This window comes from Callionymus lyra, chromosome 8, assembly GCF_982586985.1.
Source record: "Callionymus lyra chromosome 8, fCalLyr1.hap1.1, whole genome shotgun sequence".
Lineage (NCBI taxonomy): Eukaryota > Metazoa > Chordata > Actinopteri > Syngnathiformes > Callionymidae > Callionymus > Callionymus lyra.
This window is the reverse complement of record NC_141825.1, coordinates 27,234,506-27,260,402: the sequence shown is the minus strand read 5'-3', so window position 1 is coordinate 27,260,402 and position 25,897 is coordinate 27,234,506. Positions and strand designations below refer to the sequence as shown.

The 25,897-nt window shown below is 42.2% G+C and overlaps 1 protein-coding gene across 1 annotated transcript in view; it reads left to right on the top strand.

Annotated features, from left to right (window-relative positions):
* The first annotated feature begins 1,845 nt into the window (after positions 1 to 1,845).
* Positions 1,846 to 25,897, top strand: part of LOC148074448 (receptor-type tyrosine-protein phosphatase beta-like) — a 27,595-nt gene continuing 3,543 nt past the window's right edge. The window contains exons 1-28 of the mRNA XM_087796865.1: positions 1,846 to 2,050; positions 7,360 to 7,728; positions 7,788 to 10,030; positions 10,741 to 11,017; positions 12,640 to 12,912; positions 12,974 to 13,237; positions 13,296 to 13,559; positions 13,634 to 13,897; positions 14,850 to 15,116; positions 15,173 to 15,439; positions 16,197 to 16,460; positions 16,529 to 16,792; positions 16,860 to 17,123; positions 17,202 to 17,465; positions 18,287 to 18,553; positions 18,620 to 18,883; positions 18,953 to 19,219; positions 19,822 to 20,106; positions 20,458 to 20,736; positions 20,821 to 20,970; positions 21,045 to 21,300; positions 22,426 to 22,532; positions 22,615 to 22,720; positions 22,795 to 22,878; positions 22,943 to 22,960; positions 23,020 to 23,101; positions 25,668 to 25,758; positions 25,817 to 25,893. Of these exons, the coding sequence (XP_087652991.1) occupies positions 1,975 to 2,050; positions 7,360 to 7,728; positions 7,788 to 10,030; positions 10,741 to 11,017; positions 12,640 to 12,912; positions 12,974 to 13,237; positions 13,296 to 13,559; positions 13,634 to 13,897; positions 14,850 to 15,116; positions 15,173 to 15,439; positions 16,197 to 16,460; positions 16,529 to 16,792; positions 16,860 to 17,123; positions 17,202 to 17,465; positions 18,287 to 18,553; positions 18,620 to 18,883; positions 18,953 to 19,219; positions 19,822 to 20,106; positions 20,458 to 20,736; positions 20,821 to 20,970; positions 21,045 to 21,300; positions 22,426 to 22,532; positions 22,615 to 22,720; positions 22,795 to 22,878; positions 22,943 to 22,960; positions 23,020 to 23,101; positions 25,668 to 25,758; positions 25,817 to 25,893 (7,953 nt within the window). The 5' untranslated portion in view covers positions 1,846 to 1,974. The remainder of the gene's footprint in view (positions 2,051 to 7,359; positions 7,729 to 7,787; positions 10,031 to 10,740; positions 11,018 to 12,639; positions 12,913 to 12,973; positions 13,238 to 13,295; positions 13,560 to 13,633; positions 13,898 to 14,849; positions 15,117 to 15,172; positions 15,440 to 16,196; positions 16,461 to 16,528; positions 16,793 to 16,859; positions 17,124 to 17,201; positions 17,466 to 18,286; positions 18,554 to 18,619; positions 18,884 to 18,952; positions 19,220 to 19,821; positions 20,107 to 20,457; positions 20,737 to 20,820; positions 20,971 to 21,044; positions 21,301 to 22,425; positions 22,533 to 22,614; positions 22,721 to 22,794; positions 22,879 to 22,942; positions 22,961 to 23,019; positions 23,102 to 25,667; positions 25,759 to 25,816; positions 25,894 to 25,897) is intronic.

Below are 25,897 nucleotides of genomic sequence, written 5' to 3'. Positions count from 1 at the left end.
GGATGTGGAATTACATTTTTAAAGTTTTCTTTTTACAATTATTTCGTTTTTAAATAACTTTATTTATTCTGTATGATGGATGTCACTGTTTTCACTTTCATCTAATCAAGGAGAATAATAAACATTTATTATTATTCATCATTAGCTGTCAAAGAAGTCGATTTTGTATAAGACTAGACTAATTGTTTCGACCGTTAATTCAACTGGTCTATAAGAGCCTCGACGAGGATGTTTTTTATTACTGTTTAATGTGTAATTTCAAATTTACATGAACAAATGTCAAAACACAGACGAGTCAATCATCACAGACAAGGTCTGACTTGGACATGAACTTGAGATCAACGTGATCCGTGTGTGGTAAGAAATTTTCATTAAAGGTCTCACTCAGGAGAGACTTCAAACTGAGCCTGAGGGACCTGGGTGTTGTTTGACAAATGTCTGCAGTTCAACACTGAACAAAACTGACACAAACAGTTTCAAGTGAGAACATTCTTTAAACTGATGAAAATGTTGTCACAACATGATCTGGATCTTATAATGTGTTTGTGTCGTTTACACTATTATTACATTGTTATTTCATGTCTAAACCAGAAGGATGTGTCTCGCCTGCAGTTCATACTAAACTCTGCAGCCAGAATTCTGAGCCGCTCTAGTAGAAGAACTCACATTTCTCCTTCAAACTCTTCACTGGCTGCTCTAGTAGAAGAACTCACATTTCTCCTTCAAACTCTTCACTGGCTGACAGTTTCTTTCAGGATCATTTTAAAATTCTGGTTCTTACTTTCAGATCTATTCATGGTCAGACCTTCCATCAGTGATCTGATCCAGACTTACACCCCAGCTCGGGCTCTGAGGTCTGTGGATCAGAATCTACTGATGGTTCCTGAACTTCCGGACCAGAGGAGAGAAATCCTTCCAGACTGTTGCTCCTAAGCTTTGGAACCATCTCTGTGTTTGATGATCTACTGACTCCTTCAAGAAACATCTGTGTTTGATGATCTACTGACTCCTTCAAGAAACATGTGTGTTTGATGATCTACTGACTCCTTCAAGAAACATCTGTGTTTGATGATCTACTGACTCCTTCAAGAAACATCTGTGTTTGATGATCTACTGACTCCTTCAAGAAACATCTGTGTTTGATGATCTACTGACTCCTTCAAGAAACATCTGTGTTTGATGATCTACTGACTCCTTCAAGAAACATGTGTGTTTGATGATCTACTGACTCCTTCAAGAAACATCTGTGTTTGATGATCTACTGACTCCTTCAAGAAACATGTGTGTTTGATGATCTACTTACTCCTTCAAGAAACAATTGTGTTTGATGATCTACTGACTCCTTTAAGAAACATCTGTGTTTGATGATCTACTGACTCCTTCAAGAAACATCTGTGTTTGATGATCTACTGACTCCTTCAAGAAACATCTCAAGACACTTTTATTTGAGCGTTTCCTTGATTCTCTGAGACTCTTGTGTTTGTATTATGTTGATCTTTTTAAGTAAATATTTTATTGAGTATTGTTTTGATTGTTAGGTTCTTTGTGATTCTGCACATTTGTATAACGGAGTCACTCATGTTTGGATCACAGTACAGAAACACTTACATATTTGTAAATCCTTTTTCGGAGGTTCTGAGCGTTCACAACAGTAATAACCCTGTACTAGCATCATACACTGAGGAGGAATGTTCCTAAAGAACATCCAGCGGAGTGAGGTCTGCTGCTGGTGAACCTTCCAAACAGTAGTCGCTGAAGAACATGGACGTACCCCCCTCACATCCGCCTCCTCTTCTCCTGCTGGTATTTCCTCCTCCAGAGTTCCTCATGAATCCTGCTGGACAGTTGAATAGAAGGAAGCTCTGCTCACTCGCCGCTTCCTTAGCGAAGAGACAAACTTCCTCTCACACTTGGTGCAGAACATTCTTCCCATCAGAAGCTCACCTTCTGTCCCAGAACATCAGGACTTCCAAGATGACTCCAGGATGTCGGAGCTTCTGGATTCAAGGATTCAAAATGTGGATTCTGTTCCTACTTCTCAGGCCCACATGTGAGTAGAGACTTAGAGACAAACCTCAGGATCTCAGCGGTGGATGTGTTGCCAACACAGTTATTGAATCATTGTTCGTCATGAAGTAAAAGAGACAAGATAATAATAATAATAAACATATTGTGTTTTCATGATTAGTGAAGATGTCGTATGTGTCATTTACCCGACCTGTACGAGCACATCTTGAATGGTCTAGTTTCAGATCACTTGTATGCAGGGAAGCATGACATCCTATCATCTCATGGGTAAATAATAAATAATAATATTAATAATAATAATAAATATATAATAATAATAAAGCGAACACCGTGGTTAGTTCTGTGATCTCACTTCTCTAAGATTAAGTAAGTAAGTAATATTTATTTATAGCGCTTTTCCAGACCAGGGTCACAAAGCATTACCAGTTTTTTCTCCAGTATGATTTGAATTGTACTTGTTTTTCATAATCATTGACTGATGGCGTTTAGTCTTTATGTCCTATTTGATGTCCTAGAGAGTTTAGAGTCTACGGTGTCCCTTAAGATTGTCTTATAACCTAATAGGTTAAACGCAGTCATGCAAGGTTTCAAAATCTTTGAATAGTTTGAGTCGCAGGTTGAAGAATTTGTATTTTTACTTGAGGTGTGTCTGATTACAATCTTGTCGATTTCTTAAGTATCTTTGTTCATTTCCTTCAACATCATATTTGATCAAACTTGAAGTTGACGTCTATGATCCCGGTTCCTTATCTCGGTTTAAATAGTTGCCTTTTTAAAGCAGCGCTGGGTAGTTTAGTGTTGCTTAATATTTTTGTACTACAATAACTAGTGATGACACATCAACTTAAAACTAGTTAATGACTCGTATACTGTGACTTGAGGTGTTTTGTGTGATTTTTAAACAAACAAAAACAAAGTTAAAGTTATGTTATTTACAAACAAAAACAAAGTTAAAGTTATGTTATTTACAAACAAAAACAAAGTTAAAGTTATGTTATTTACAAACAAAAACAAAGTTAAAGTGATGTTATTTACAAACAAAAACAAAGTTAAAGTTATGTTATTTACAAACAAAGTTAAAGTGATGTTATTTACAAACAAAAACAAAGTTAAAGTTATGTTATTTACAAACAAAAACAAAAACAAAGTTAAAGTTATGTTATTTACAAACAAAAACAAAGTTAAAGTTATGTTATTTACAAACAAAGTTAAAGTGATGTTATTTACAAACAAAAACAAAGTTAAAGTTATGTTATTTACAAACAAAAACAAAGTTAAAGTTATGTTATTTACAAACAAAAACAAAGTTAAAGTGATGTTATTTACAAACAAAAATAAAGTTAAAGTTATGTTATTTACAAACAAAAACAAAGTTAAAGTGATGTTATTTACAAACAAAAACAAAGTAAAAGTGATGTTATTTACAAACAAAAACAAAGTTAAAGTTATATTATTTACAAACAAAAACAAAGTTAAAGTGATGTTATTTACAAACAAAAACAAAGTTAAAGTTATGTTATTTACAAACAAAAACAAAGTTAAAGTTATGTTATTTACAAACAAAAACAAAGTTAAAGTCATGTTATTTACAAACAAAAACAAAGTTAAAGTTATGTTATTAACAAACAAAAACAAAGTTAAAGTTATGTTATTTACAAACAAAAACAAAGTTAAAGTTATATTATTAACAAACAAAAACAAAGTTAAAGTTATGTTATTTACAAACAAAAACAAAGTTAAAGTTATGTTATTTACAAACAAAAACAAAGTTAAAGTGATGTTATTTACAAACAAAAACAAAGTTAAAGTTAAGTTATTTAGATTTGGAAACCTTTGCCACTTTTAGTGAGTGCTCATGGGAAATGTAGTCTCCTGTCGGACAAAACGCTACCACTGTAGTCCACTGGCGGCGCTTCACTAAAAAGATTTAATACGGCACAAATATCAATATCTTCTTTCATTTAACCGTCCATCAGGCCAAATAAAGATTTGTCAGACCATGAGTTGATCACAATGATTCTAATGAAATCAAATGGAAGAAACTTTCTCTTTCCTTCACGGGTCTTCAGTTTCTCTTTGTCTTCTTAGATGAAATGTTTGGTGAGAAAAGGTTTGTTTCTATTCATACAAAAGTTGAATTGATTCAAAGTGAGAAAGATTAACGTGAAAACTAAATGGCACTCAGTGATTCAATAGTTAAAAAATGTGTTTTCCCTGCAGGGCTGCCGTGGTTTTCAGCAGCAGAACTTGTTACGTTACATACGAGAAGCAAACGATTAACACCAACGTTCAATAATTTTTGTTATCCCTTGATAAACATTTCCTGAAATATACATTGTAATACAAATCAGTGCTGTTTTAAAATCACATACTTCTCTTAGTATACTAGAAGTTAGTATGCATCAGGATAGTGTACGTACTAACTAGTAACTAATCCTCCACAGATAGTATGTCTCAAACATACTTCTCTTAGTATACTAGAAGTTAGTATGCATCAGGATAGTGTACGTACTAACTAGTAACTAATCCTCCACAGATAGTATGTCTCAAACATACTTCTCTTAGTATACTAGAAGTTAGTATCATCAGTATAGTGTACGTACTAACTAGTAACTAATCCTCCACAGATAGTATGTCTCAAACATACTTCTCTTAGTATACTAGAAGTTAGTATCATCAGGATAGTGTACGTACTAACTAGTAACTAATCCTCCACAGATAGTATGTCTCAAACATACTTCTCTTAGTATACTAGAAGTTAGTATGCATCAGGATAGTGTACGTACTAACTAGTAACTAATCCTCCACAGATAGTATGTCTCAAACATACTTCTCTTAGTATACTAGAAGTTAGTATCATCAGTATAGTGTACGTACTAACTAGTAACTAATCCTCCACAGATAGTATGTCTCAAACATACTTCTCTTAGTATACTAGAAGTTAGTATCATCAGGATAGTGTACGTACTAACTAGTAACTAATCCTCCACAGATAGTATGTCTCAAACATACTTCTCTTAGTATACTAGAAGTTAGTATCTTCAGGATAGTGTACGTACTAACTAGTAACTAATCCTCCACAGATAGTATGTCTCAAATCACATACTTCTCTTAGTATACTAGAAGTTAGTATGCATCAGGATAGTGTACGTACTAACTAGTAACTAATCCTCCACAGATAGTATGTCTCAAATCACATACTTCTCTTAGTATACTAGAAGTTAGTATCATCAGGATAGTGTACGTACTAACTAGTAACTAATCCTCCACAGATAGTATGTCTCAAATCACATACTTCTCTTAGTATACTAGAAGTTAGTATCATCAGGATAGTGTACGTACTAACTAGTAACTAATCCTCCACAGATAGTATGTCTCAAATCACATACTTCTCTTAGTATACTAGAAGTTAGTATGCATCAGGATAGTGTACGTACTAACTAGTAACTAATCCTCCACAGATAGTATGTCTCAAATCACATACTTCTCTTAGTATACTAGAAGTTAGTATCATCAGGATAGTGTACGTACTAACTAGTAACTAATCCTCCACAGATAGTATGTCTCAAATCACATACTTCTCTTAGTATACTAGAAGTTAGTATGCATCAGGATAGTGTACGTACTAACTAGTAACTAATCCTCCACAGATAGTATGTCTCAAATCACATACTTCTCTTAGTATACTAGAAGTTAGTATGCATCAGGATAGTGTACGTACTAACTAGTAACTAATCCTCCACAGATAGTATGTCTCAAATCACATACTTCTCTTAGTATACTAGAAGTTAGTATCATCAGGATAGTGTACGTACTAACTAGTAACTAATCCTCCACAGATAGTATATCTCAAACATACTTCTCTTAGTATACTAGAAGTTAGTATCATCAGGATAGTGTACGTACTAACTAGTAACTAATTCTCCACAGATAGTATGTCTCAAACATACTTCTCTTAGTATACTAGAAGTTAGTATCATCAGGATAGTGTACGTACTAACTAGTAACTAATCCTCCACAGATAGTATGTCTCAAACATACTTCTCTTAGTATACTAGAAGTTAGTATCATCAGGATAGTGTACGTACTAACTAGTAACTAATCCTCCACAGATAGTATATCTCAAACATACTTCTCTTAGTATACTAGAAGTTAGTATGCATCAGGATAGTGTACGTACTAACTAGTAACTAATCCTCCACAGATAGTATGTCTCAAATCACATACTTCTCTTAGTATACTAGAAGTTAGTATCATCAGGATAGTGTACGTACTAACTAGTAACTAATCCTCCACAGATAGTATGTCTCAAACATACTTCTCTTAGTATACTAGAAGTTAGTATGCATCAGGATAGTGTACGTACTAACTAGTAACTAATCCTCCACAGATAGTATGTCTCAAATCAAACACTTCTCTTAGTATACTAGAAGTTAATATCATCAGGATAGTGTACGTACTAACTAGTAACTAATCCTCCACAGATAGTATGTCTCAAATCAAACTCTGCTGCTACACACTAACAGGAAATGACGTTACAGCTTCTTCTTCTACTACTATTTAACGATGATTTCAACCAGCTGTAGGAACACTAGCGCCACCTGCTGGCAGCACGTTTGGTTTCAAGAAATATGAGAAATATTGTCGTAATATTTACGTCGGTATCAGCAGCGAAGACGTGTCGTCATCGTACTGCTGCTGAAAATGCACCTGTAAGTATATGAATATATATATAAATGTATATAAATATAGATATATATATGCATATATGCATATATGCATATATGCATATATATATATATATATATATATATATATATATATAAATATATATATATGACGTAACTTCCGTTTACAACGTCACTAAGATGGAGTCGTTTAGTGTAGAAAGTGTCCATCGATCCATACTCAGTTTTGTGTGTGTTTTAGTGTCAATTTAGTGTGTATGAAGCACTACATTTACATACTAAGAATTGAGACGCACTTACGCACTAAAAATACTAACTTTGAGTACGCAAGTATGTGATTTGAGACACAGCTCAGGTGTTTTCTTGGTACAGTTTAGAACTGCATTTGTTCGACCAGTTTACTTTTCTTATTTGTTCCATTTATTTATTGATTGGATTTAAATAATTATTTGTCACGAAACGTAGAAAAACTGAGGAAGTCCATCTATTTTAAAATACATTTTTCATTCTCTGTATTTGATCTTTGTTTCCTGAAATGTTCCTGGTTGTTTTATTTGTGACCTTTGATACGACAACTTTTACTTCCAATTCATGACCCTGAGATGTAATGCCTACATTTGTCTGTATTTTCTTCACCCTGCAGCTGGTTTCTTCATCACCACGAGACACTTCTGCCTGGACGCCGACCAGCAGGTGGTCACACTGACCCGCTGTGACCTCACCAGTCCGTCCCAGCAGTGGTCCTGGCTGGACCAGGTGAGACTGAAACACACAGAGTCTTCTCTGTGTCTCTGGGGCGACTGTGGCCGGACTCGCCCTCCCTGTCTCCGGTCCTGCAACCAAGCCCCGCCGTGGGAGTGCGACGGCGGCGCCCTCAGGTCGCCCGACGCCGACGGGTTCCTAAAAAGTCAGGGATCCGGCCTGGATCTGGGCGGAGACGGGTCAGAGTCCGTCTGGACCCGAGCGGACGTGAGCATCGCAGGAAACTTCACGTTTTCATCACTTTGTGAAGGTGAGAGAAGCCCAGACCCTCTGAGAGGTTTTTCTAAAGTTGATCTTTGTCTCCCACAGAAGACAGATCCACCTCCACCCAAAGTCCAGACTCTCCTTTTTTCAATCGCTCTCTGTCCCCCGAAGACTCTGTAACCTCAACCCAGAGTGACATATCTCAGTCGAGTTTGGAGCCAAACTATTCAACAGACACAGAATTATCCCCAGTGGACGAGGGTGTCACTGTCACTCCCGACACACGGACACATGGCCGGGGTCTTGAGATCTCATCTGGGTCCATCCGGTCAAAGACTCTCAGAGGCAAACACTTTGTCCCAGAAAGCACCTCTTCATCTTCGGGAGCCACTAGTGCGTCTGGTGATGCAACCGCGAGAACATCAACGTCGAACACAGAAGTTCCAAACACAGAAAGAGGAACTCTGTCAGGAAATCCTAGCATCGAAGCCATCGAGATGAGGCGCGACACCACAGTTTACAAGCTCTTCTCCGACGGCGCCCAACAATCCTTCACTCCTCAGACTCCACCTGCCAGTGAAGCTACAGTTGTTCTGTTGAATACGTCGACACCTTTCCTCGTATCTTTAGCTGCCGGTACCGACGCTGTCAACACCAGAGTGTCCTCAACTGACACCATCACCGACACCGTCACTGACACCATCACCGACTCCATCACCGACACCGTCACTGACACCTCAACTAACACCATCACCGACACCGTCACCAACACTGTCACCAACACTGTCACCGACTCCATCACCGACACCGTCACCAACACCATCAATGACACCGTCACAGACACCTCAACTGACAGCATCACTGACACCGTCACCAACACCATCAATGACACCGTCACCGACACCTCAACTGACACCATCACTGACACCGTCACCAACACCAACACTGTCACCGACTCCATCACCGACACAGTCACTGACACCATCAATGACACCATCACTGTCACCATCAATGACACCATCAATGTCACCATCACTGACACCATCACCGACTCCATCACCGACACAGTCACCGACACCATTACTGACACCTCAACTGACACCATCACTGACACCTCAACTGACACCATCACTGACACCTCAACTGACACCTCAACTGACACCGTCACAAACACCATTACCGACACCGACACCGTCACTGACACCTCAACTGACACCGTCAGCGACACCGTCAGCGACACCGTCAGCGACACCGTCACCGACACCGTCACCGACATGATCACCGACACCTCAACTGACACCATCACTGACACCTCAACTGACACCATCACTGACACCTCAACTGACACCGTCAGCGACACCGTCAGCGATACCGTCACTGTCACCGACATGATCACCGACACCTCAACTGACACCATCACTGACACCTCAACTGACACCATCACTGACACCTCTACTGACACCATCAATGACACCTCAACTGACACCTCAACTGACACCGTCACCGACACCGACACCGACACCGACACCGACACCATCACCGACACTGACACCGTCACCGACACCTCAACTGACACCTCAACTGACACCATCATTGACACCTCAACTGACACCTCAACTGACACCGTCACCGTCACCGTCACCGACTCCGACGATGAGGCTACTGTTTCCCAAACTTCTCCTCTAATGTCCACCTCTCTTATGGACTCGTCGCCACAATCCAGTCTTCCTAAGACTCCTGATGCACCAACGGCAGTAGCACCAACCAGTTCAGGTTCTGCTTCGACCCTGATGGCAACTAACCCAGACTTCATAGACGCGACCACGAACCCGGACTCAGTTCTATCCACGTCCACAATGACCTCATCAATCGATCCTTCAATTCCGCCGCTGACACCAGCGGTAACTCTGACGGGCGTCACACCAGGAAACAGCTCTTCTGAAGACAACCTGGACCTGACATCCACCGGTCCTACACGAGTCAATACAACTTCCACTGATGAACTTTCCTCAAGTTCAGTTGAAACCACTTCATCACGAACCAGTTCAACTGAAACTTTCGCTATGGCAACCAGTACGGCGAGCCCTAGCCAGATCACCACCAGGGCAACGGCGAGCACTCCTGCTATAACCAGTCTAAGACCAACCAGTCAGACGTCCACTGCTTCAGTACAAACTACGACAAGTTCAACAGCTAGCATGCTAGAACCTACCAGTCTGACACCAACGGTTCCAAAGCCAACTCTGGCCAGTCCAACACCAACCTTACCATCAACCACCATCTCAGCCTCCACCACGCAGACATCCAAATCTGGTCCCACAACTTTGTGGCCCTTCAGTACCCCACCAGTAAGTCACCCATCACTGCACCTTAGCATGAATGTACCTCCCATTTAAAACAATCTAAACACAACGTCACTTCCATCCCGGGTCTTATACTTCGCGTCGTGGAGAAAGATGAACAATCCAGAGTGTGTAACGGGTCGTTTATTTGCCGCTTCAAGTCAAACAAAATACAAGCTTTCAATTACGATCGACCGGACACACTTCCTCCCGGCGACTGTACAGGTCAATAGTTCCGGGAGAAAAAGGTCCCGATCTGTAGAAACATCGCTATATTTAAGGCAAATTTACCATCCGGGAGGTCGTCTTTTTCCGGCCAAATGGTCCTTTCAAGTTCCCTATGTCCCGATCCCCCATTGAGAGACATCCTAATTTGTTTTCTTGTAATCTAATCATTCAAATGTTCTCGAGCGGGGGTTATCTTCTCTTCTCTCTTATCTCTTTTATCCCCCCTTTCCCGGGTGTGTCTTGCTTCGTTCTTTGATCTACGATTTAAGGTGTGATTTGCAGATAAACAGATGATTTAAATAACTGGTGTCGTATCTAATCCTGATCTTGCCTCGAACCAGTGAATCAGTGGAATGTTGATTGTGAATGTGTCGTCAAACATTCGCGCTCTTAGATCAAACGAGTAACTTATACTTTATATATGGTTTATACGTATAGTGTATAATCATTTTAATCTAACACATTTATGCTTATGTTTCCTTCTCTAGACCTCCTTGGTCGTCGACTGCACCGTGAACTTCACCGACATCAGGTCCACACCTGATTCCTTACGAGTCGGATTCATCTCACCCGCCGGCTCGTGTCAGGGTTTCGTCGCGACGACACAGTCGAGCCATCGGACCAACGTTTCCAGCTGTTCGCCGCCGACCGAGCTCAGTCCCTTGTTCACGTGTGACCTTTTCAACCTTGACCCCGGAACCTTTTACAATGTAACGGTGGTTTCCAAAGAGGACGGGAGCCAGAGCTTTGTGACGATACAAACAGGTGAGTCTCTATTTGTTTCTCTTTCTCGAGGCGTCAGTCTTTAGGATCGCTTGAGGAAAATGGATTGATTGACAGAAAGGTATTTGATGGGAGTGAAGTAGAAAGAGTTAAAGAAATATAATATCTAACTTGTGCTTCCCGACATAAATAGTTACCCTGTTGTCTTGAATGATTGATTGTTTGACAAATCTGTTCTTGAGCAACAATAATCACCTGAAACATAAGTTTAACCTTCACTTGTTCATCACAGGCCCATCATGGCTACTTGCATAGTTGTTCACACGAAGCTTTCACTCCAGTTAGTCTTAACATTTACTACAAGAGTTTAGTTTAGAGATCACTAAACAGCATTACATGGCATCAAAAACCGATCAATAATCTATATTCATTATTACATTTGTCAAAGTGTCAAGACAAACACAATTCACCTCAGACTGACTCGAGCTAGCGCCGCTCGCTAACTGAAAATTACAGTTGCAAAAAAACTTGTGTTATCTATTTTGTGTTGAAGGGTAGTAAGATGAAACCTTATTTTTTTTAGTTGACAACCAAAAGGCGTAAATAAATCGCCAGTGCTCATGGGAAATGTAGTCTCCCGTCGAGCTAAACACTACCACTTTAGTCCACTGGTGTCGCTAGACTAAGAATCGCATAGAATCGCTTTAAATAATGGGGATTTTGACTGAAAATGTTGCTAATTCTATGAGGGACTTTAAAGGGTACTTGTCAATAAAGGTTTATGTTTATAGTGACAATTAAAACAATTATATAATTCACAACCTTTCGATGAATAATTCTTGGATTCAAAATGACAAGTGAAGGTCATGGAGGAGACACTAGTTATTCTTGATTTAGCCTGAAATATAAAAAAATATGTTAGATACATTTTGTTCCCTTGAATATTGGTATTTGACACCTTTAATGTGTAATATGTCATATGTTACCTCCGCTGCCAAAGACTGTGATAACTTATCTAGAATCACTAAAATACCATTTACTTTTTAAAAACATCTTTCCATTCTTTTTAACCATCCTTTGTCCTACATTTGATACTTTCCCTGAAGTACAATTTTAGACGCCCAGACTCAAATGTCTAAACACATTTCAGAGCTCAAGTGACTCCGCCTTCATCCTGACTCCGCCTCCTGACTTCCTGTCTGCGAGGTTGTGCTGCCGCTAAGACTGACTGTGCCTCATCCTTCACCTTAAAACACCTTCTATTTTATTGTGTAGTAAAGAGGAGTCATCCCGAGAGGAAACACACACACACACACACAAACACACACACACACACACACACACACACACAAACATGCAGTGCTGCTCACGCACGTACGCTTCCTCTCATCACTTGGGTGTTGCCATGGTTCTTTTCCTCATCCTGTCGCTCCGACACGCTCACGGACCTCTGACCTCGTCCATGAAGTATAGACCCGTTGAACTGTCTGGCTGACAAACATCCAGAACCACAGTCTGCCTGTGGGAGCAGCAGATGAATCGAAGGTTTCATCTGTTTCTCAGAATGTTCTACATCAGGTGTAGCCACTGACCTTGAACTATGAAATATAAAATGACACGTCAAACGGAAAATACTTCAATTATTACTTTGGTACGTCTAACAGAACCTGCCAGCCCGACACAACTGGAGGTTCTCCTGGATCCGATTCAGATGGATCTGAGGGTCTCCTGGATTCACTCCTTGGGTCGAGTCGACTGCTACGACGTCACCGTCACGGACTCTCTGTCAGGAGACACTCACAAGATGCAGGTTCCTGGCAGCGGGGTCACCCAGACGACCTTCAGTGCGTTGGTCCCCGGGACTCGCTACAATGTCGGAGTGGTGGCGAGAACAGGAACCCAGGTCTCTGAACCGGTCCAGACCACTGCAGTCACTGGTGAGTTCCCTTCCTCGGAGAACGTCTGTTGATGTCATCAAACGAACTTCTCTTCCTGCAGGTCCCAACCCGGTGGCCGGTCTTCAAGTAAAGTCGCCCTCTTCAGGCACTCTGCAAGCTGATTGGTGGTTGGGGTCTGGTAGGACAGAGCGGGTCAGAGTTCAACTGCTGAACCAGGAGCATGTTTTGTTAAAAAACATAAGTCTTAATAACACGACCATCTCCGCCGCCTTTGACCGCCTTCGCCCTGGGACTCGATACACGGTCACCGTCGTGACGGAGGCATGTGGTCTTCAGAGGTCCGTGTCCAAGCTCGCGGTCACAGGTAGACGAGCACGACTCCAGAAGTAAGAGCAAGATTGACTAACACTGTTTCCGTCAAGTCCCCGGAGCCGTCGAGGATCTGAGACTGGACAACAATGGCAGCTCCGTGAGTCTGCTCGCATCCTGGCGCCCACCGGCGGGTGGCGTGGACGACTACCTGCTCATCATGTCGGCCAGAGGCGCCGCCAACCAGCAGCTCCACCTCACACCTAACATCACTCAAGTGGTTTTCAAGAATTTGATTCCCGGTCGCGAATACCAACTGTCGGTCCAGAGTCGAGCTGGAGGGAGCAGCAATGGGACGAGGACCAGTGGGAGGACGGGTACGAGTCAAATGAACTTTGTCTTTTTAAATCTGCTTCTAATGATGATGTTCTTGTCCCTCATCGTCCTCAAGCTCCCAGCCCGGTGTCGTCTCTGTCCATGACCCCGGCCTCAGAAGAAAGAGCTCTCAAGGTCACCTGGAGGCCACCAAGAGGCGACTGGGAGAACTACACCCTGCGTCTCTGGAATGGGTCGATACTTTTGGTGGATGGGATCTTGAAGCGTGAGACTACGGAGTTCGTGTTCCAGAATGCTGTACCGGGACAGATCTACAGAGCCGAGGTCAAGACCCACAGTGGACTTTTGAGCACGACCGCCCATTTTAAGGGAGGACTGGGTAAGTTCATTGCACTCCATATAGACATATTTTATAAATTAATTTTAAAAATGTGAATTAAACGAAGATGTCTTGAGATATTTTATGAAGTCATTTTAAAACTCATGTAAATTAAATGAAGATGTCTTGAATTTGATATGAGAAATTATGTTTTTAAATAACTGTTTAATTGGGGTTAATTGGATTTAATATTCCAAAATAAATATTCCAATCTTTAATATATACAAAGTGTTACGAGGCGGCAGATTTAACCCCAGGATGACAGCAGCTAGCACTGTTATAGTAAACATTCCGTTTAAAAGTCCCTTTACTTTACATTCCTGTCGAAAATATGCGATCATATTAAAAACTTCTATCTATCATGTGTATCTTGAGATTAAGCTAAATCTTAACAGTGTCCATCTAGAAGGTCTACTGTGAAGGGCAAATCAATCATATAATATTGTGTGGGCACTTGCTTGGAACTTGCTTGAAGCTCCTGCCAGGGTTTAGGTAATGCTGTGATGTCATTAAAGGGCAACCAATGTGAAAACTCTCCTGACTCACTCACATGTTTCAAATGTTAAAGTCTTCAAGATGCAATAAGTTCTTCATCATGACCATGTTTTGAACTTTTTACTTTATAAAGTTCTCCCTCATTTGAAATCGGCGAATGAGAGGTTACGAGAGCCAGGTTTATTATGATGTAATATTGGCTTCACTCCTCCTCCAGGCAGCTGTAATCACGGCCACTTTGTTTATACAACGAGTATAGGGGGGGGACTTGGAGGTGGGAAACGTTACGGGTTGATGACTCTCTATCTATCTATATACTTAGCTAAAATAGATCAGCAACCAATAACTGGAGTCAATTCCCCAGGTTAAGGCTTCAGGAAATAATCTGAACTTTGATCCGAACCATGTTCAAGTGGGTACGACCAACGTTGATAATGACCTTCTTGACCTCCTGCAGCGCCGCAGTCGGTCCTGCAACTGATGGTCCGTCGTGCACATGAGACATCCCTGAGTGTTCAGTGGCAGCAGCCCCTAGGGAAGTGGGAAGGCTTCACTGTCGTCCTCAAGGAGTCACACCGAGGCAGCATCTTGGCGAGGAGGCTGCTGCCCTGGGACGCCACGGACTGCACCTTTAATCTGCTCAACTCTGGGACCCTGTACACGGTCACAGTGACGACCGTGAGCAGCAATCTGAGCAGCTCAGCTTCTGTCAGCGGCTGGACAAGTAAGATCGTATCCATCGCCCTGCTGAGCCAGTGACAAACTTCTTCTTCATCTCAGGTCCGGCTCAGGTCTCGGACCTGCAGGTGTCCAACAGCGGCACCACAGACAGCATTCTGGCGGAGTGGGAGGAGCCTGACGGGGACGTGGACTTGTACCTGGTCCTGCTCATCCACGACAACAGCGTCATCAAGAATTCGAGCGTAACATCCAAGACCACAAGTTTCCGTTTTCATGACCTGAGACCTGGCGCCCTCTACAGGGTGGTGGTGACCTCTGTGAGGGCGGGCAGGACCTCCAGACAAGCCGTCGCTGAAGGAAGTACGGGTAAGACCAGCAGGAAGATCCCTACTCAACATTGTTCAGGAGAAAACTTTGTCAGATTTGGGCACAGTTTTGTCCAGCATTGAGCAGTGTTATGTTCACCTTAATTCTGCCACACACACCAGCATCACAAAACACATACCAGGATATTATCCAATAATTTTCTCCTTGGAATTTCAGGAAGTCTCTCTGACGACTTCCTGCCAGGATGAACTTATTGTTTCAACTCCAAATTGCTGGAAACGTTTGTTGTCTCTCCGGACGTCTAGAAAACAAAGAGTGAAGAAACTTTCAAGACTTTCAAAGACCAGATTCACCTGCACATGTGTCTAGAGTTATGTTGACATCTAAGTAAAGTTAGTAAAGTAAGTTAAACTTTTGATGATATGAGTTCACTAAAGAGGAGTGTGACAAAGAGAGGTTACATTATTGAAAAACATCATTTTAGTTATACGTCTAGTTGTGCAGTCAGTCCCGTTTTGTGGCGTTTCATGCCAACAACATGCCAAACAAATAACATAAATCCAGGAGTTTTTATTATTTTATTATGTATGTCAGTTAAGATTTGATCATGATATAAATTTGATGTTAGAAAAAAATAAACATAACTGGATAAAATTGTAGCAGTATGTGGAACTACAACAGTGGCACTTATAACCATTTTACAAGTATTAGTAAAATGGTTAAATTAGGGGAGAAGTTCCACTGTAGAATATTCTACACTCGGTCCAACATGTCTCTGCTATGTTCTCTCTCACAGTACCAGCAGCGGTTCGGGAGGTCACCGTCAGCAACAATGGCCGTACAGACTTCCTCAGTGTGTCATGGCAGCCGTCTGAGGGCGATGTGGACAACTACCTCGTTACCCTCAAAGATCGAGAGAGAACCCTGCACACGCTGGCAGTTTCCAGGACGAGTCCAGAGTGTGTCTTCAACTCTCTGGTGTCTGGACGTCTCTACAACATCTCCATCACCTCACGCAGCCGGCAGTCCCAGAACCAGACCATGGTCCAGGAGCGGACACGTGAGTGACAGGTGCTCCCGGTAGCTTCGCCGACTGCCACTTATCTATATCTTGTTTTCTTCTTCCAGGTCCGGCCAAAGTCCAAAACCCCACTGCAACACACGGTGCTCGTGATGACTACCTGAAGGTGTACTGGCAACATGCTGCTGGAGACTTGGACTTCTACCAAGTGTTGATCAAACACAACAACCAGGTGGTCCAGAACCAGACCGTGCTGAAGACTCAAGACGAGTGTGTTTTTTACGATTTAGTTCCGGGGCGACTGTACACGGTTATGGTCAGCACCTGGAGTGGAGCCTACGAGACCACCTCGTCCACACATGGCTGCACCTGTGAGTGTCGCATAAGACATAACACAAGACTGTAATAAGACTGACGTCCATCTTTCTTACCCTGTAGTGCCAGCTCCCGTCCAAAATCTGACCGTAGGGGCCCAGAGAACTGAAAGTATATGGGTGACCTGGCAGCCAGCTTCAGGGGATGTGGATCATTACGAGGTTCAGCTTCTGTTCAACGACATGAAGGTGTTTCCTCCGACCACTCTGGGGAGCAGCATCAGAGATTGTGTTCTCTCCTCATTGACGCCCGGACGCCTGTACAAGATTCTCGTGTCTACCTTCAGTGGGCCTAACCAAAGAGCCCAGTTCATAGAGGGTCGCACTGGTAGGTCACCAGCATGTATGCTTGAATTCATAAAGGTTCTGACCAACTGTCGGGTTCTGTCGCTGTCTCTGCCTCCAGTTCCTAGTATTGTAAAGAATATTGCCATAAGCAACGATGGTGACACCAGCAGTCTGCGTGTAAGCTGGACTCCAGGCCCGGGAGACGTGGACGGGTACTTGGTGTTCTTGTACCGAAAGAATCAGCAGTTGGACGTTCGATCTCTTGTCAAGAACCAGAACCAAGTTACATTTGGCTCGCTGCAACCGGGTCAGTTGTACAGAGTGACAGTGCAGTCCACCAGCGGGGACCAGGTTAACAACCAGACAGCAGAGGGACGTACAGGTATGAAGTCATCATAATTAACCGATCATTAAACTGTGGCCATTCTCAGCCAAGAAAAAAAAAATTGTTGTCTTAGTCAAACTTAGATCAGATTTTTTAAATTATTATTATTATTTTTTAAATATTAAGATCTATGTTCAAGAAAGAGAATGTGTTAAGGTTTCGGATACGATAACAGTCAAAAACATTAAATGGATGTACATTTTTGCATACGGGATACTGAAAATAATCCCAACCCTTAGTCGTTATGTGGGGTGAACTATCACTCTAAGGTTACGTTTAAGGTTATGGTAAGGCATGGGGGAAGGGTTAAGGTCAGGGGAATGGTTAGGGTCAGGGTTAGGGTTAGGTTAAGGGTAAGGGTAAGGGTAAGGGTAAGGGTAAGGGTAAGGGTGAGGGTAAGGATTAGGGCTAGGGTAAGGGCTAAGTCAGGGTCAGAGTTAGGTTGGGGTTCATGTAGAGTTACGGTTTGAATTTGGGTTAGAGTAAAGGTAAGGGTTAGGGTAGGGGTTTGGATTAGGGTTAAATTAGGGTTAGGGTTTTTATTTTATTATTATTTTTTTTTTAGAATCCCTTATTAGTCCCGCGAGGGGAAATTTGGTAGTGCTTTTGACAGCCATTCACACATACTGATGGGAGTAGGCTGCACACCTGCGCCAAGTCTACCATCAGGAGCAATCAGGGTAAAGTGTCTTGCTCAGGGACACAACGACACAAGCTTGTCTTGAGCTGGGATTGAACCTGCAACCTAGTTAGGGTTAGGTTAGCTCTTAGTGTTAGGTTTTACGATGTGCATGTAACCAATATATGTGTGTCTTCAGTCCCGTTTGCAGTTTTGGGTCTGCAGTTGAAGGACATGCGCAGTAACAGCTTGCAGGCGAGCTGGCAGGAAGCTCTTGGAGTTTTGGACAGTTACGTCTTGCAGCTGCTGGATGAGCAAGGTGTCCTGGTCACAAACTCTTCTCAACCATCTGGCAACACCACCTGCACTTTTGAAAGTCTCACTCCAGGAAAGAAGTACCGTGTTCTGGTCCAGACCAGCAGTCGTGGCGTCCTCAGCAGAGCTGTCTGGGCCGAGGCTCGAACAAGTTAGTATCTCTGATTCTGTTATCTTGATACGGGAGAATTATTTACTATCTTCTTGCCTCTTTCAGTCCCAGCAGCTGTATCGGATCTATCAGTCAGAACTAGGACCACCACCAGCTTGTCTTTTAACTGGTCTCCACCAGAGGGCGAATTTGACTCCTATGACATCTCACTGTTCAACAGTGAAAAAATACTTCAGGAGCGGCGAAATGCTCTGTCCAGTAGCTTGCAGTGCTCATTCATGGGTCTACGGCCTGGAGCACGGTACAGGATAGTGATAGTCACTTGTAGCGGTGAGCAGAGCCATGAATTCGAGATATGGGCCCAAACAGGTAGGACAACTGAGTGTCTTTAGGTCAGGATGAACCTTAAATACTTTTCCTACCGTCAATCTGTTTCAGTGCCAGCAGCTGTGTCCTCTCTCGGCATCCAATGTGGGAACGAGTCGGACAGTTTGGTGGTCACCTGGGAGCTGCCAATTGGAGATCTAAGCGGCTATCTGGTCACCCTCTTCACACCCAACGGCTCTGTGCAGGCAAAGCAGGATGTGGGTACAGATGTCACACGGGTAGTCTTTTATGACCTCGTACCGGGACGTCTTTATTCTGCCGAAGTGGCGAGTTGCAGCGGCACCCTCACCAACAGTGCCAGTGAGCTGGGCAGGACCGGTAAGAGTGGCCACTTTCTTTTCAAACCTGAAAGACAACTGGTATGTTGATTCTATTGCCTCTTAAATAGATCCTGGACCTCTATTGTATCATCAGTATGTATTTTGTTTTGCACAAAACTCTCTTTTAATTTAAATATTTAATAATGTGTGTAAGCTCCGCCCACTTAAACCACCAAGTTTTTTCTGTAGATTAAATCTTGTTTGCCATAACCACAACCACTCTGCTGTGATTGGTGAAGCATCAGGGTTTTCACTATGCGTCATCAATCTCAGAAGTCTCCACCTTAAAACGACTTGTTGTATAAACAAAGTTCAATTACAGCTGGAGGAGGAGCAAAGCCCATTATTACACAGTAACGGGCCAGGATTTCAAAAACAGTATTTTTAATCCATTAAAATGTACAAAAAGAATAAGCCAACAAAACCAACAACTTGATGATTAAACCAAATAATAAACAAGAGTTAAAGATTTGACTTAGTCAATGATTGGAGACCAAAACCTGGTGATTGCAAAACATACGTGAACCTGTTTTATCAAGACAGATAAAAAGCAGGTTCAAGTTCTTCTTGAGGCACTGAAAATGTTTCCCTTCTCTCCAGCTCCCAGACCACCAATTTCCCTCCTGTTTGGAGCAGTGACCAACACCTCTCTAGAGGTCACCTGGATCGGTCCGGTGTCCTCAGACTATGACGATTTTGACCTGCAGTGGACACCGAGGGACCAGCTGTCCATCGTCAACCCTTATCACATCAGCACCTCCAGCAGCCGCATCGTCAAAGGGATGTTTCCGGGTCGACTATATAAATTCAGTCTTCGCACAGTCAGCGGCGCCGCGGAAGCTCCTGCGACCTTCAGCCCGGCCATACACAGCAGCATCCGCACCAGTAGGTGGCAGTATATATGTAACATGTCACAGTGAGTGCTGACAAATTCAAGATGTTGTTTTGTTGTGTAACCAGAGCTTATATTGTCTGGTACATATCATATCAAAATACTTTTAAAATGATCTTAGAGTTAATTTAGATGTGATAAATTGCATAACTAATGTCTCAAGAAAACTTTTAAAAAATAAATAAAAAAGTAATGCATTTTTGCTTAAAGTGGAGAAATATTTCTAACATAATGTCAAAGAATGTCTCGTCTAAATACTTTTTGAATCGAAAGATTCTGTTGGATCAAATCCAAGTCAGAGGTGTTCCTTGACCTCGCACTGATGGATCCTTCTGGTCCTCTAGAGCCGGAGCGAGTCCTGAGCCTGCACTGCCGACCACAAAGCTCCACCTCCATCTCCTGCTCCTGGGCCGCCCCCGAGTCCGACTTCGACTCCTACACCATCGAGTGTTTGCACCAGGACTCCAGGACTCTGGTCTACTCCCGACGCACCAACCGCCTCTCCACCAGCTACCTCATCACCCAGCTGGAGCCCCACAACCGCTACGTCATCTCGGTCAAGGTCATCTCGGACGCCAGCACCAGCGAGGCGGCGCAGAACAGTGTGGTCACCATGATTGACCGTAAGTCACATGACCACGAGTATGAAAGTAATACCATGAGGTTGATGTATGAGTGTGAACCGTCTGATGGTCTGATGGTTTCAGGTCCACCAGTTTCTTCCTTCAGCGTCCACCTGGAGGACCAGTCCGAAGACGTCACACAGTCCTCAATCCAGTTCGGCTTCAACTGCAGCTGGTTTACTGACACCAACGGCGCCGTTCGTTTCTTCACGGTGGTCGTGAGCGAATCTTCAGGTACCGAGAACATTTGACCAAACAAAATATCGTTCTGAATTTTCTGTTCAAACTTGCCCGTCATCTCTGAGCAGAACTAGACCGAACCCAGCCAGACCAGACCCACCCTCTCCCCTCCTACCTCGAGTACTGGTCCAACAGTTCGGTGAAGTTCTACCAGACCGGGTTCTTCTCCAGCGGATGCAGTGAGAGTGAAAGCAAGACGTTTCAAGTCAACCTCGGGACAGGGATGGACTATCTTGGTGGTCCGTGTGACCGGAACGAACTGGACAGACGGAGCAGCCTGGAGCAGTTCTGCGATGGACCGCTGAAGCCCAAAACCGCCTACAGGTCATGTGATGAACTTCACTTACATGCTTTATATGCACCGTTGTGATTGAGCAGGAGGTACTTTCTACAGTTCCTGGTGGTGGTGACCAGGTCTTCTGGTTAGAAAGCTAGCTAGAGTTATCTGCTAATGCTGGGATGTCAAACTTCATCAGAATCCCGTATATTTCATAAGCTCTTGAAAATATGTAAGGTTCAAAACTAAATCGTTTCTAATAGTTACTTCACAAGTTTTGTGAAGTACATACTTCACGTTTTTAAAGCAGTTCTGGGTAGTTTTGTGTACCTTAACATTTTTGTACTACAATAACTAGTGATGACACATCAACTTAAAACTAGTTAATGACTCGTATACTGTGACTTGAGGTGTTTTGTGTGTTTTTATTTTCACTGTAAAAGTTCTTGATGGTGTGAACATGATACATAACTACTGGTTGTGGTGGGGGGGGTGAATCGAGTGCTCATGGGAAATGTAGTCTCCCGTCGAGCTAAACACTATCGCTTTAGTCCACTGGCGTAGCTCCACTAAAAATAGCATAGAGCTTTAATTATAAATATAAATATATACTTGTGATAATTTGATGTCTCCATGTCTCTCGTAGAATAGACATGGTAAGAGATGATAAAAACACTGAATGTGTGAAATAAATTAAGTGTATTTAGTTAAATGTTGGTAAAAATGGATTCATCTTCTCCGTGGAAAAATTAAAACCTGGGTCAGAATTGAACTTTATTACAATTAAGGACATTTTTTAATGTAATTTGTAAAATGTTTTGTCCTGAATTAATTTTAATTAAAAAGACAAAAACAGAAATGGCACCAGTTTGGTCAAATGTCCAATCACTTAAGAGGCCAAAATGAAATGAAAAGACACAAAGAAAATGTTTGGCCCAATACATTTTCGTTTCAACAAACAGGAAGTGACATCACTCTCCGTTTGATTCTTGATTGCTATGTTTTGTGTGAAGGATCTTCGTGGTTTGTGGCAAATAACATAACTTAACCACTTTCACCAGCAACACAAGAGACTGTCCGTCCATCTGCATCCATGTATCTTTTCATCTTAACTCTGAGACTCATGTGGACATGAAGCTCTGAGCTCTAACCTGGTTTTCTTGTATCTGCAGACTCAGCATCCGAGCGTTCACTCAACTCTACGACGACGGCAAGAATGAATTCTCTCTTCCTCTGTTCACCGACACGTACATGTCCGTCCCTGTGGTCACCCAGGCAGGTGAGGCCCCTGGAAGTCCGTCCCGAATAACACTTGGCCCCAAAAACACACTTCGGAACTCACAGTGTTTTTTTTGCTACAGGGCCTCTAGGGGGCGTGGTGGAGGGCGTCAGTGCGGGGGTGTTCCTGATGGCGGTGGTGGTGGGAGTGACCGCTCTGCTCGTGTGCAGACAAAAGTCTCGTAAACAGTACGTTTTGTTCTCTCTTAAATGTTACATGTGTTTATACAACAAGGGTGACATCACTGGTGTGTGTTGCTCAGTGAGCAGGAGAGAGTTGGACTGACCTTCCCCATGAATCTCCGGAGAGAACCGTCCATCTCGAGAGGTCAAACGGGCCCCAGAGGGTATGATACGTTACGTCCTGTTCGTTCGTTATTCTTACTAAATATTCACCCAACTGTCTTTCAGAAACAGAAGAATATCAAGGTAACTCCTTTTATAAATCAAATTAACTTTGGATGTTTAAACGTTTCCTTCTCCTTCAGTCCCGTCTGCGTCTCCAACTTCGAGTCGCACTTCGTCAAGATCCAGGCCGACTCCCACTTCCTGTTGTCGGAGGAGTACCAGGTGCGACACTTCCTGTGTCTTTTTGTTTTCGCCTCACTTAAGACACGTCCAGTTTGAGATTTCACACTGAACTGAGTGCATATTAGTAAGTAAGTGTGTAAGTCTTTTTTATTTTTGAAGCGCTTTAGACCAGGGTCACAAAGCGCTTAAACAATCACAAAAAATATTAAATAAAGTATAAACTTTAAAGGTGCAGATAATACTGAGAACAACACAGGAGTTCCAGAAAATCAAGGACAAGCCTGAACAAATAAAAACGTCTTAAGATGTTTCTTGAAGGAGTCAGTAGATCATCAAACACAGAGATGTTTCTTGAAGGAGTCAGTAGATCATCAAACACAGATGTTTCTTGAAGGAGTCAGTAGATCATCAAACACAGATGTTTCTTGAAGGAGTCAGTAGATCATCAAACACAGATGTTTCTTGAAGGAGTCAGTAGATCATCAAACACAGATGTTTCTTGAAGGAGTCAGTAGATCATCAAACACAGATGTTTCTTGAAGGAGTCAGTAGATCATCAAACACAGATGTTTCTTGAAGGAGTCAGTAGATCATCAAACACAGATGTTTCTTGAAGGAGTCAGTAGATCATCAAACACAGAGATGTTTCTTGAAGGAGTCAGTAGATCATCAAACACAGATGTTTCTTGAAGGAGTCAGTAGATCATCAAACACAGATGTTTCTTGAAGGAGTCAGTAGATCATCAAACACAGATGTTTCTTGAAGGAGTCAGTAGATCATCAAACACAGATGTTTCTTGAAGGAGTCAGTAGATCATCAAACACAGATGTTTCTTGAAGGAGTCAGTAGATCATCAAACACAGAGATGTTTCTTGAAGGAGTCAGTAGATCATCAAACACAGATGTTTCTTGAAGGAGTCAGTAGATCATCAAACACAGATGTTTCTTGAAGGAGTCAGTAGATCATCAAACACAGATGTTTCTTGAAGGAGTCAGTAGATCATCAAACACAGATGTTTCTTGAAGGAGTCAGTAGATCATCAAACACAGATGTTTCTTGAAGGAGTCAGTAGACTCCATCAGGTGAAGTATCAATCAATTTATCAATAAACTTTATTGATCTCCATAGAGAATTCTCACAGAGAAATTCAAATTCAACATGTGGTGCAGTGGAAAAAAAACGTGAGACAGTCACCGAGTCAGCTGGTCCTGTGACATGAAAACTTGTCTTGCACTTGAGTCATAAGAAGTGGGAAGATGGAGAGAAAAACATCTCCACTCTGTTCCTGAACAAGGAGCAGTTCAGGGATACAAAAAAAAAACACCTCAACACAGAAGCACAAACACAGACGGAGACAAAACAACGTAGGCGTGAGTTGCAAAAAGCTCCAATAAGCAGAAATCCAGTTATCATGAATCCAAATAGGTCGATGTCTTCCACGTCCTCCACGGGAAGAACCGACAGACACAAGATCTTCCACTTTCCCCAGTGAATCCATCATGTATCCAGCTGTGAGTGTTTCCTCATTGCCAGCTCTTTTGGTGGAAATAATGCTATCCATTGCATTGAGACCAGCTGAGCAGATCCATCGTGGATTTAGGTTCATGAAGAAATGTGGAGGAAGTCTAAGATAGATAAGATAAGACAAGTGCAGGGAGGAGAGTGTAGCAGAGAAATAAAGAGCGACCGCCTTCGTCCAGAGCTGAAGTATCAACCGTAGTCAGTGCGATTGAGCAAATATTAAACTTTCAAGACTGCTCTGAAAGTTGAATTTAACTTCACAATATAATATTATAGAAAGACAAACAAGACTGTGGAATATTCACGATTGGGACTTAAACTCTTCACACCCTTTGTTAGCCTTTATTTTACTTAAAATCTGAACAGAGTTCAGAACAATTTTCCATGCAAAGTTAGGAATATTAAAATAGCTTCAGGGCTAAATGCAGTCCATCAAGTAAATACTTAATTGTATAAAATTATACTATAGACTGATTTCAAGTATCACTGTTTTACGTCAAAAGTTTTTCCAAATATTGTCTGGAATGATTAGTTGAATTCGAAGAATCCAACATTAATCTTTTAACTTCAAAGATGCTTTTTTATTTTACTACAGAACCTTGTAAAGTCAATTGTCTATTTTACCACAGTGGCTCGGAGACGGAGTGTTTTCATACTGAAGTTTTTTAAACAAATGCAAACATTAATATAATAATAAAATATTTCTAAAAGTAAAAATAATAATAGCTGTTGTTTTGTTAATAGGTTGCTTTATGTTTATTTCTCTATTTTGGTCCATGGGGAGTAAAAAAAAAAAAGAAGATTTTAACCCTTGCGCAATCTCCGGGTCAAGGTGACCCGGTGGCCCGAAAACAAATGTGTTTGTGTTATCACGATTGACCCAGAGATAACACAAGGGTTTATATCTATTGAGTCCAAGAGATCATATCGAGATCATCTCAAGAAAACCACGATGATTGTCTAACCTTTTATTAATGAATAAAGCTTTTCTATTTCTATTTCTATTTCTATTTTGAGCTTCTGAAAGAGAGAACTCTTGGTATGATGTCACTGTTCACATTTGACCATCTTCGCGTCACCAGGACCTGAAGGACGTCGGCCGGGACCAGGCGCTGGACTCGGCGCTGCTGCCGGAGAACCGGGGCAAGAACCGCTACAACAACATCCTTCCCTGTGAGTGAGACAGAAGCTGGTGGTCCTGCTCGTGCTCACCGTGATCGTTTCCCTGCAGACGACTCCACGCGAGTCAAGCTCTCCTACGTCGACGACGACCCCTGCTCCGACTACGTCAACGCCAGCTACATCCCGGTGA